Source organism: Babylonia areolata, chromosome 9 (genome assembly GCF_041734735.1).
Source record: "Babylonia areolata isolate BAREFJ2019XMU chromosome 9, ASM4173473v1, whole genome shotgun sequence".
Classification (NCBI taxonomy): domain Eukaryota; kingdom Metazoa; phylum Mollusca; class Gastropoda; order Neogastropoda; family Buccinidae; genus Babylonia; species Babylonia areolata.
In genome coordinates, this window is record NC_134884.1 from 12,666,551 (window position 1) to 12,680,241 (window position 13,691).

The 13,691-nt window shown below is 44.9% G+C and overlaps 1 protein-coding gene across 1 annotated transcript in view; it reads right to left on the reverse strand.

The window, feature by feature from the left end:
* LOC143285951 (serine/threonine-protein kinase/endoribonuclease IRE2-like) overlaps positions 1-10,419 on the reverse strand; it is a 15,605-nt gene extending 5,186 nt beyond the window's left edge. The window contains exons 1-4 of the mRNA XM_076593401.1: positions 10,264-10,419; positions 9,430-9,547; positions 8,534-8,613; positions 6,651-6,847 (exon numbers count right to left, since the gene is read on the reverse strand). Coding sequence (XP_076449516.1) covers positions 6,651-6,847; positions 8,534-8,613; positions 9,430-9,547; positions 10,264-10,419 — 551 coding nt within the window. The remainder of the gene's footprint in view (positions 1-6,650; positions 6,848-8,533; positions 8,614-9,429; positions 9,548-10,263) is intronic.
* Between the last annotated feature and the right edge of the window lie 3,272 nt (positions 10,420-13,691).

Below are 13,691 nucleotides of genomic sequence, written 5' to 3' on the forward strand. Positions count from 1 at the left end.
TCCACCCTGTGGGTGTATATACACTGGACATATGCCACAGAAACACTGACTTTAAGCAGACGTCAATGGAGGGTCTACTAGTCCACCCTGTGGGTGTATATACACTGGACATATGCCACAGAAACACTGACTTTAAGCACACGTCAATGGTGGGTCTACTAGTCCACCCTGTGGGTGTATATACACTGGACATATGCCACAGAAACACTGACTTTAAGCAGACGTCAATGGTGGGTCTACTAGTCCACCCTGTGGGTGTATATACACTGGACAAATGCCACAGAAACACCGACTTTAAGCAGACGTCAATGGTGGGTCTACTAGTCCACCCTGTGGGTGTATATACACTGGACATATGCCACAGAAACACTGACTTTAAGCAGACGTCAATGGAGGGTCTACTAGTCCACCCTGTGGGTGTATATACACTGGACATATGCCACAGAAACACGGACTTTAAGCAGACGTTAATGGTGGGTCTACTAGTCCACCCTGTGGATGTATATATCACTGTACATATGCCACAGAAACACTGACTTTAAGCAGACGTCAATGGTGGGTCTACTAGTCCACCCTGTGGGTGTATATACACTGGACATATGCCACAGAAACACTGACTTTAAGCAGACGTCAATGGTGGGTCTACTAGTCCACCCTGTGGGTGTATATACACTGGACAAATGCCACAGAAACACTGACTTTAAGCAGACGTCAATGGTGGGTCTACTAGTCCACCCTGTGGGTGTATATACACTGGACATATGCCACAGAAACACTGACTTTAAGCAGACGTCAATGGAGGGTCTACTAGTCCACCCTGTGGGTGTATATACACTGGACATATGCCACAGAAACACTGACTTTAAGCAGACGTCAATGGTGGGTCTACTAGTCCACCCTGTGGGTGTATATACACTGGACATATGCCACAGAAACACTGACTTTAAGCAGACGTCAATGGAGGGTCTACTAGTCCACCCTGTGGGTGTATATACACTGGACATATGCCACAGAAACACTGACTTTAAGCAGACGTCAATGGAGGGTCTACTAGTCCACCCTGTGGGTGTATATACACTGGACATATGCAACAGAAACACTGACTTTAAGCAGACGTCAATGGTGGGTCTACTAGTCCACCCTGTGGGTGTATATATCACTGTACATATGCCACAGAAACACACTGACTTTAAGCAGACGTCAATGGTGGGTCTACTAGTCCACCCTGTGGGTGTATATATCACTGTACATATGCCACAGAAACACTGACTTTAAGCAGACGTCAATGGTGGGTCTACTAGTCCACCCTGTGGGTGTATATATCACTGGACATATCCCACAGAAACAGTGACTTTAAGCACACGTCAATGGTGGGTCTACTAGTCCACCCTGTGGGTGTATATACACTGGACATATGCCACAGAAACACTGACTTTAAGCAGACGTCAATGGTGGGTCTACTAGTCCACCCTGTGGGTGTATATACACTGGACAAATGCCACAGAAACACTGACTTTAAGCAGACGTCAATGGTGGGTCTACTAGTCCACCCTGTGGGTGTATATACACTGGACATATGCCACAGAAACACTGACTTTAAGCAGACGTCAATGGAGGGTCTACTAGTCCACCCTGTGGGTGTATATACACTGGACATATGCCACAGAAACACTGACTTTAAGCAGACGTCAATGGTGGGTCTACTAGTCCACCCTGTGGGTGTATATACACTGGACATATGCCACAGAAACACACTGACTTTAAGCAGACGTCAATGGTGGGTCTACTAGTCCACCCTGTGGGTGTATATACACTGGACATATGCCACAGAAACACTGACTTTAAGCAGACGTCAATGGTGGGTCTACTAGTCCACCCTGTGGGTGTATATACACTGGACAAATGCCACAGAAACACCGACTTTAAGCAGACGTCAATGGTGGGTCTACTAGTCCACCCTGTGGGTGTATATACACTGGACATATGCCACAGAAACACTGACTTTAAGCAGACGTCAATGGTGGGTCTACTAGTCCACCCTGTGGGTGTATATACACTGGACATATGCCACAGAAACACGGACTTTAAGCAGACGTTAATGGTGGGTCTACTAGTCCACCCTGTGGATGTATATATCACTGTACATATGCCACAGAAACACTGACTTTAAGCAGACGTCAATGGTGGGTCTACTAGTCCACCCTGTGGGTGTATATACACTGGACATATGCCACAGAAACACTGACTTTAAGCACACGTCAATGGTGGGTCTACTAGTCCACCCTGTGGGTGTATATACACTGGACAAATGCCACAGAAACACTGACGTTAAGCAGACGTCAATGGTGGGTCTACTAGTCCACCCTGTGGGTGTATATACACTGGACATATGCCACAGAAACACTGACTTTAAGTAGACGTCAATGGTGGGTCTACTAGTCCACCCTGTTGGTGTATATACACTGGACATATGCCACAGAAACACTGACTTTAAGCAGACGTCAATGGAGGGTCTACTAGTCCACCCTGTGGGTGTATATACACTGGACATATGCCACAGAAACACTGACTTTAAGCAGACGTCAATGGTGGGTCTACTAGTCCACCCTGTGGGTGTATATATCACTGTACATATGCCACAGAAACACTGACTTTAAGCAGACGTCAATGGTGGGTCTACTAGTCCACCCTGTGGGTGTATATATCACTGTACATATGCCACAGAAACACTGACTTTAAGCAGACGTCAATGGTGGGTCTACTAGTCCACCCTGTGGGTGTATATATCACTGTACATATGCCACAGAAACACTGACTTTAAGCAGACGTCAATGGTGGGTCTAGTAGTCCACCCTGTGGGTGTATATATCACTGGACATATCCCACAGAAACACTGACTTTAAGTAGACGTCAATGGTGGGTCTACTAGTCCACCCTGTGGGTGTATATACACTGGACATATGCCACAGAAACACTGACTTTAAGCAGACGTCAATGGAGGGTCTACTAGTCCACCCTGTGGGTGTATATACACTGGACATATGCAACAGAAACACTGACTTTAAGCAGACGTCAATGGTGGGTCTACTAGTCCACCCTGTGGGTGTATATATCACTGTACATATGCCACAGAAACACACTGACTTTAAGCAGACGTCAATGGTGGGTCTACTAGTCCACCCTGTGGGTGTATATATCACTGTACATATGCCACAGAAACACTGACTTTAAGCAGACGTCAATGGTGGGTCTACTAGTCCACCCTGTGGGTGTATATATCACTGGACATATCCCACAGAAACAGTGACTTTAAGCACACGTCAATGGTGGGTCTACTAGTCCACCCTGTGGGTGTATATACACTGGACATATGCCACAGAAACACTGACTTTAAGCAGACGTCAATGGTGGGTCTACTAGTCCACCCTGTGGGTGTATATACACTGGACAAATGCCACAGAAACACTGACTTTAAGCAGACGTCAATGGTGGGTCTACTAGTCCACCCTGTGGGTGTATATACACTGGACATATGCCACAGAAACACTGACTTTAAGCAGACGTCAATGGAGGGTCTACTAGTCCACCCAGTGGGTGTATATACACTGGACATATGCCACAGAAACACTGACTTTAAGCAGACGTCAATGGTGGGTCTACTAGTCCACCCTGTGGGTGTATATACACTGGACATATGCCACAGAAACACACTGACTTTAAGCAGACGTCAATGGTGGGTCTACTAGTCCACCCTGTGGGTGTATATATCACTGTACATATGCCACAGAAACACTGACTTTAAGCAGACGTCAATGGTGGGTCTACTAGTCCACCCTGTGGGTGTATATACACTGGACATATGCCACAGAAACACTGACTTTAAGCAGACGTCAATGGTGGGTCTACTAGTCCACCCTGTGGGTGTATATACACTGGACATATGCCACAGAAACACTGACTTTAAGCAGACGTCAATGGAGGGTCTACTAGTCCACCCTGTGGGTGTATATACACTGGACATATGCCACAGAAACACTGACTTTAAGCACACGTCAATGGTGGGTCTACTAGTCCACCCTGTGGGTGTATATACACTGGACATATGCCACAGAAACACTGACTTTAAGCAGACGTCAATGGTGGGTCTACTAGTCCACCCTGTGGGTGTATATACACTGGACAAATGCCACAGAAACACCGACTTTAAGCAGACGTCAATGGTGGGTCTACTAGTCCACCCTGTGGGTGTATATACACTGGACATATGCCACAGAAACACTGACTTTAAGCAGACGTCAATGGAGGGTCTACTAGTCCACCCTGTGGGTGTATATACACTGGACATATGCCACAGAAACACTGACTTTAAGCAGACGTCAATGGTGGGTCTACTAGTCCACCCTGTGGGTGTATATACACTGGACATATGCCACAGAAACACTGACTTTAAGCAGACGTCAATGGAGGGTCTACTAGTCCACCCTGTGGGTGTATATACACTGGACATATGCCACAGAAACACTGACTTTAAGCAGACGTCAATGGAGGGTCTACTAGTCCACCCTGTGGGTGTATATACACTGGACATATGCCACAGAAACACTGACTTTAAGCAGACGTCAATGGTGGGTCTACTAGTCCACCCTGTGGGTGTATATACACTGGACATATGCCACAGAAACACTGACTTTAAGCAGACGTCAATGGAGGGTCTACTAGTCCACCCTGTGGGTGTATATACACTGGACATATGCCACAGAAACACGGACTTTAAGCAGACGTCAATGGTGGGTCTACTAGTCCACCCTGTGGGTGTATATATCACTGTACATATGCCACAGAAACACTGACTTTAAGCAGACGTCAATGGTGGGTCTACTAGTCCACCCTGTGGGTGTATATACACTGGACATATGCCACAGAAACACTGACTTTAAGCAGACGTCAATGGTGGGTCTACTAGTCCACCCTGTGGGTGTATATACACTGGGCAAATGCCACAGAAACACTGACTTTAAGCAGACGTCAATGGTGGGTCTACTAGTCCACCCTGTGGGTGTTATACACTGGACAAATGCCACAGAAACACTGACTTTAAGCAGACGTCAATGGAGGGTCAGGGTCTACTAGTCCACCCTGTGGGTGTATATACACTGGACATATGCCACAGAAACATTGACTTTAAGCAGACGTCAATGGTGGGTCTACTAGTCCACCCTGTGGGTGTATATACACTGGACATATGCCACAGAAACACTGACTTTAAGCAGACGTCAATGGAGGGTCTACTAGTCCACCCTGTGGGTGTATATACACTGGACATATGCGACAGAAACACTGACTTTAAGCAGACGTCAATGGTGGGTCTACTAGTCCACCCTGTGGGTGTATATATCACTGTACATATGCCACAGAAACACATTGACTTTAAGCAGACGTCAATGGTGGGTCTACTAGTCCACCCTGTGGGTGTATATATCACTGTACATATGCCACAGAAACACTGACTTTAAGCAGACGTCAATGGTGGGTCTTCTAGTCCACCCTGTGGGTGTATATATCACTGTACATATGCCACAGAAACACTGACTTTAAGCAGACGTCAATGGTGGGTCTACTAGTCCACCCTGTGGGTGTATATATCACTGGACATATCCCACAGAAACACTGACTTTAAGCAGACGTCAATGGTGGGTCTACTAGTCCACCCTGTGGGTGTATATACACTGGACATATGCCACAGAAACACTGACTTTAAGCAGACGTCAATGGAGGGTCTACTAGTCCACCCTGTGGGTGTATATACACTGGACATATGCCACAGAAACACTGACTTTAAGCAGACGTCAATGGTGGGTCTACTAGTCCACCCTGTGGGTGTATATACACTGGACATATGCCACAGAAACACTGACTTTAAGCAGACGTCAATGGAGGGTCTACTAGTCCACCCTGTGGGTGTATATACACTGGACATATGCCACAGAAACACTGACTTTAAGCAGACGTCAATGGTGGGTCTACTAGTCCACCCTGTGGGTGTATATATCACTGTACATATGCCACAGAAACACATTGACTTTAAGCAGACGTCAATGGTGGGTCTACTAGTCCACCCTGTGGGTGTATATATCACTGTACATATGCCACAGAAACACTGACTTTAAGCAGACGTCAATGGTGGGTCTTCTAGTCCACCCTGTGGGTGTATATATCACTGTACATATGCCACAGAAACACTGACTTTAAGCAGACGTCAATGGTGGGTCTACTAGTCCACCCTGTGGGTGTATATATCACTGGACATATCCCACAGAAACACTGACTTTAAGCAGACGTCAATGGTGGGTCTACTAGTCCACCCTGTGGGTGTATATACACTGGACATATGCCACAGAAACACTGACTTTAAGCAGACGTCAATGGAGGGTCTACTAGTCCACCCTGTGGGTGTATATACACTGGACATATGCCACAGAAACACTGACTTTAAGCAGACGTCAATGGTGGGTCTACTAGTCCACCCTGTGGGTGTATATACACTGGACATATGCCACAGAAACACTGACTTTAAGCAGACGTCAATGGAGGGTCTACTAGTCCACCCTGTGGGTGTATATACACTGGACATATGCCACAGAAACACTGACTTTAAGCAGACGTCAATGGAGGGTCTGGCGGCGGGGTCAGACAGGGTCATGATGGACACCAGGTGGTCGGCCTCCTGGCTCACGCGCTGCTGACGTAAGCCGTTGTTGTGGGACAGGTTGGCCTCCACTTCCGGCCCCGTGTCCCCGTAAGGGTGACGCCCCCCTGTCAGGATGTAGTGCAGCAGCATGCCTGCCACCTGGCGAGGAAAAGAAAACAACACAAGACAAAACAGATGGCAGGCATTGCAAATGTCTTCCAGTTCCCTGTTGGAAAAGTTTCTGTCTTTTTGTCGATTCCAGTCATGTTAACAAAGGAGGAAAAGCCTTCAAGACTCATGTATGATTACCAATACAACAGTATAGAAGGACAAAAAACAGGACACTCAAAAGTATATTTTCTTGCAAATCTTTTTTTTTATATCACACATTTTTGTGACATTGACCCTTTGCCTTGATTTTTGAAAGCGCTTGTGATTTAACCTTATTCGACCTCTTTTGTAGTTACATGAAAACTGGATGAAAAAGCTTGACTCCATCATATTTCGATCCCCACCCCCTTCCACACCCCCATTATACTATGCCGTGACCTTGGACTTTGACGTACGCTGTGACATTGACTCTCAAAACTGTTTTTGTTCTGACCATGACCAGTAACATTACCACGTTCGATGAAGACTGCATGCAGTACCTTATTTGTCTCGTGCAAACAACTTTTTTCAAATAACATAATATATCATGTTGAGACATTAACCACTGACCTCTGAACTTCAATTCTAGAAGGTTACTGTTGGACATGGTGAACCAACACACTAACTTTGAGAAAAGAAGAGAATGATGAAAGATATGAGCTCTACAAGCTATCAGGCTTTTCATATTTTCAGGGTGATGATCGACCTCACCATCTCATCCTGCTTACATCATTATCTTAAAGGGGGGGGGGGGGGAAGGACTAGAAAGGTCTGCCATTCGACCAAGTTTGATTCCCACACCACTTGTGGTTGATAACACACACACACACACACACACACACAGAGGCAGAGAGAAAGAGGTGCTGAAAAGTAAATTTTGTTCACCTTGCTCATTGACAACACCCATGCGTATCATGGCTACAAACAGAACACTGGGCGCCAGTTGCACTGCATGCAGTACAAGGTTTTTCACCAGCTTTACATCTGAAGTGCTTCGCTAATGAAATGTAATGATTTAGTTATGCGTGTGTGGAAAGCTGGCATACTGCCAACACCGAAGCATTAACAACGACTTGCTTCATTTGTTGATTGTAAGCTAAGAAGGAACTTCCAATTTGACATTTGTCCGATCATCTTGCTTGGTGAACACGTTCTTGTTTCATTCTGTCCCACAGGCATTTTTGACACTGTCCTCCCCCATTTTTGTGCTTGGTGTAAAGTTTATTTTCTTAAGTTCATATGCTTGTCAGTGCAGTACTTTGTTTTTTTTTAAATTGCACAGCCCTGTAATGTTATTTTATTGACGGTCACAGCAAAACTTCTTTTAAAAATATCTGCAATTCTAAATAAAGATTCTTCACTATCTGTCGCAACAAAACAATTATTTCTATGACATATGTCAAGTCAGTAACCCCCAGTGTTAGAGCATAAACTATGTTCTTCAGGACTGTTGGTCGGCAGGCGCATATGTGTTGGGATATGTATATAATAGAATTGATATAGAATTAACACACTGTTGTCACTGTTCTATTGAATTAATATAGAATTAACACATTGTTGTAACTGACCTAGTGAATTGATATAGAATTAACACACTGTAGTCACTGACCTATTGAACCAATACAGAATTAACACACTGTAGTCATTGACCTATTGAACCAATACAGAATTAACACACTGTTGTCATTGACCTACTTGGATGTCGGCTTGGAAACAGGGTTCACCGGATGACCCCGACACGTGCTCTGTTGCTCTCCAGTACCTGGAGTCCCCTTCTGTGACACAGAATCCACACAATGTCACATGTCGTGTACACGTCAGAGGTTCAGAAACAATGTGCAGGCAGAAAGGTCAACAGGTCTGCTACGGTGTGAATGCGTGTAAATGGGAACATAGGCAAACTGAACTGAACCGAAAATGGTAACATGTGTTTGTAGCAAAGTCAGTCAGTATAGGGGGAATGAATAGGTACGTATGGATGGATGGACAGATGGTTGGTTGGATGGATGGACAGATGGTTGGTTGGATGGATGGGTATACTGATAGGTGGGGAGGCATGCAGACAGAAAGAATACAGATGCAGACAGATAGATGATATATCTATGGACAGATTGATATAGGCAGAGAGACATACATACAGGGGATATATATATATATATATATATATATATATATATATATATATATATAGAGAGAGAGAGAGAGAGAGAGAGAGAGAGAGAGAGAACCTTTTTTTTTTTGAATGAACGAACCTTTTCTTTTTTTTATTGAGGGCAAAAAGGAATAAGCACAAAATTAATGGCTTGTTTTCATCCTGCCCTCATGAAAAGGGAAAATACTCAACACACAGGTATAACATTACATGAATAAATTCAATTTGTCACCAGAAAAAAAAGAAGAAAAAGCATACGTACATGCACAAATAATTCTTAGGAAGAAAGAAGAAAGAGCAAGAGCGAGAGAGAGAGAGAGAGAGAGAGAGAGAGAGAGAGAGAGAGAGCATAAACGACAGATACAGACAGAAAGAAGCATGAAGTGAAGCAGACAAAGAATAGGCCTGAGACACACTGAAACGTAACTAACAATCGTACCAATGCAGCTCCTCTCCCCATGATCCTTAGCGCCTGTACGTGTAGTAGCTGTTACGTCGCGCAGACCGTAGCCAGCCAATCGAAGGCGACCGTCACAATCCACAAAAATCCAACCAGGCTGAAAAAAGTCCAATTTTTTTACAAGCGACACAAAGTGCAACTGTGGGGTGATACTCTCTCTAGAAAATCAAATATTTTTGTTTTTGTGTTAACACTCAGATTTAGACTTACATGGAAGGGAACATAATTCATTGTAGTTTACAGCAGTAACAAAAAAAAAAAAAAGGAAAAAAAAAAGAGATATTTGGAGGAACAAATGTTGAAAGATTCGTCTTTTCAACCAATATTGCAATCATTGTCGCTGGTATATGGCAAGAGATATGTTGATAAATTCTGGAACGCAGATTTGTTAGATGTCATTACAAAAAGTCAAAGACGTGATAAACAGTACATTGGACCTGGTATAGCAGGAAAATTGTGTTGTTTATGTATTTGTTCTTTCTGTACCCTGTACATTCCTTTTGAATTTTCGAACTGTTGAAAAGAAAGAAAATACAAAGAACCGAAGCTCAACTCACAAACATCACAAATAGAACGATTTTTCTTTTCTGTCCGGTGTTTGCACAGCACCTCTCCAGCTATCCAAACCATGAGCTTGATGATGGTGTGTTCTGGTGGTGTTGCTGTAGCGTCAGACTGGTCGCCCTTCCCCCACTCTCACGGCATGGTTGTCCCGCCCACCTGTCTGCCAGGTTGGTGTCTACGTTAGAGCGGAACGTCACTGTGTACTCTCCCTCCCCACTGCTATAATCCCACCTCAGAACAGCCCCTCACCATGAGGTTTCCATGAGGCACGGCGAAGTTGGAGTGGAGGTACTTGAGGCCCTTGAGGAGCTGCCAGGCGAGGCGGTTGGCGGACAGCGGGTCCTGGCGGTGGTCCAGACGGACAATGCCCACGTACTCATCCAGCGTGTAGTCACACAGCTCCATGGCCAGGTACACACGGCCCGCACACTCCCACACCGCCTGAAAGACGAACGTTCATGTCACAACAAAGTTGGGGATTTCGATTTCGGAGGATATAGACAAGGAATGTGAGAAATAGTAGTATTTCTTTCACCAACAGCAAGAATACCTGTGCCCTGAACAGTACTGTATTTCTAAAGACAATTATTGTACTACCGTTAAAACTTCTATCGCCACCAACCAAACTAGAACTGGCACTGATCCCTATGAAGTCGCTAACCGTGGCCCTCGTAGGCCACGCTCTAACTCATAGAATATTTCGTATTCGATGAAAATTATCATATAATGTTTACAACTGCTGTCACATTCAAAATCACATGTAGCAACAAAACTTACAACTGTTGTCTTGTTTCTGAATTAAAAGAAAAAGTGCACAGCCCTACATGGGCCGACCGACAATAACGTCACACGACAGCGTACGGATAACTGCAGCTTGATTCAGTGCTGCACGTTAAAATAACACGAAACAGGGTTAAACACGGTCAAAATGGCCAGTATTCGCTGTCCATAATCAATGTACAACACTTTAAGTACACAGCCTCAGCAGCGGCGACGATGCTCTACTTTTGCTGCATTTTTTCGTTTTTTGAAACATCATTATTATCATCATTATTATTACTATATCACTTTACCAGCGTTAATCCCAAGGTACTATCAAATACAGAATTTGCACAGTCGAGTCAGTAACGCCCTGCGTTATTTCCATGTTTCATGACTTTATACTGACTAAATATAAGTCATACATAAAGAAAAAGAGAACCAAGCATCGTGAGGACTGGAACGTTCCACCACGGTACAGAGCATGAGAGGTCAGTGATGAACAATGGCAATGAAATGTACACTTTGGCTGTAGTTCACCACTGTCGCGTGGACAATAGAACAGGCTGGATTTCAATGACACCAGTTTCAGTTTCAGTATCAGTAGCTCAAGGAGGCGTCACTGCGTTCGGACAAATCCATATACGCTACACCACATCTGCCAAGCAGATGCCTGACCAGCAGCGTAACCCAACGCACTTAGTCAGGCCTTGAGACACCAACATATCTTTAATGTAAAAATCAAAATGTTTCATCAGAACAAATCACCACCCGTCTGACCACGTGGAATCTTCACAACAGTGACGTATTTTTTTCTCCATTTCCCTTTACACGCACAATGTTTGCACCGACCGTCTTTACACGCACTATGTTTGCACCGACCGTCTTTACACGCACTATGTTTGCACCGACCGTCTTTACACGCATTATGTGTATACTGACCGTCTTTACACGCACTATGTTTGCACCAACCGTCTTTACACGCATTATGTGTATACTGACCGTCTTTACACGCACTATGTGTATACTGACCGTCTTTACACGCACTATGTTTGCACCGACCGTCTTTACACGCACAATGTTTGCACCGACCGTCTTTACACGCACAATGTTTGCACCGACCGTCTTTACACGCACAATGTTTGCACCGACCGTCTTTACACGCACTATGTTTGCACCGACCGTCTTTACACGCACTAAGTTTGCACCAACCGTCTTTACACGCATTATGTGTATACTGACCGTCTTTACACGCATTATGTGCGTACTGACCGTCTTTACACGCACTATGTTTGCACCAACCGTCTTTACACGCATTATGTGTATACTGACCGTCTTTACACGCACTATGTGTATACTGACCGTCTTTACACGCACTATGTTTGCACCGACCGTCTTTACACGCACTATGTGTATACTGACCGTCTTTACACGCACTTTGTTTGTACTGACCGTCTTTACACGCACTATGTGTATACTCACCGTCTTTATACGCACTTTGTTTGTACTGACCGTCTTTACACGCACTATGTGTGTACTGACCGTCTTTACACGCACTTTGTTTGTACTGACCGTCTTTACACGCACTATTTATATACTGACCGTCTTTACACGCACTTTGTACTGGCCGTCTTTACACGCACTATGTGTATACTGACCGTCTTTTCACGCACTATGTGTATACTGACCGTCTTTACACGCACTTTGTGTATACTGACCGTCTTTACACGCACTATGTGTGTACTGACCGTCTTTACACGCACTATGTGTATACTGACCGTCTTTACACGCACTATGTGTATACTGACCGTCTTTACACGCACTTTGTTTGTACTGACCGTCTTTACACGCACTATGTATATACTGACCGTCTTTACACGCACTATGTATATACTGACCGTCTTTACACGCACTTTGTACTGACCGTCTTTTCACGCACTATGTGTGTACTGACCGTCTTTACACGCACTATGTTTGCACCGACTGTCTTTACACGCACTATGTGTATACTGACCGTCTTTACACGCACTATGTGTATACTGACCGTCTTTACACGCACTATGTGTATACTGACCGTCTTTACACGCACTTTGTGTATACTGACCGTCTTTACACGCACTATGTGTATACTGACCGTCTTTACACGCACTATGTGTATACTGACCGTCTTTACACGCACTTTGTGTATACTGACCGTCTTTACACGCACTTTGTGTATACTGACCGTCTTTACACGCACTATGTGTATACTGACCGTCTTTACACGCACTTTGTGTATACTGACTGTCTTTACACGCACTTTGTGTATACTGACCGTCTTTACACGCACTATGTGTATACTGACCGTCTTTACACGCACTATGTGTATACTGACCGTCTTTACACGCACTTTGTGTATACTGACTGTCTTTACACGCACTATATGTATACTGACCGTCTTTACACGCACTATGTTTGCACCGACCGTCTTTACATGCACTATGTGTATACTGACCGTCTTTACACGCACTATGTGTATACTGACCGTCTTTACACGCACTATGTGTGTACTGACCGTCGGACGATCAAAACGGCGGACAGAGGATGGGCCCCTTTAGCAGCAAGGACTGTGTACCTTGTATCGCAGGACGAAGTGCACGTCGGGCTCACTGTCGGCAGCCACAGTGGCCATCAGCCGCGTGTCCAGCGCGTGCCGCGTGCGGTCCAGTGCCAGCACCCCCACCTCCGTGCCGTCCGTCAGGAAGCCCAGGATCAGCGGGTGATGACCGCTGCCGTCCGTCATTCCACGTCACACACACACACACACACACACACACACGCACACATAAATACGTTCCTCCACACATACACACATGAGCGCGCGCGAACATAAACACACACACGCGTGCAATCACATACACAACAACAACAAAACAACA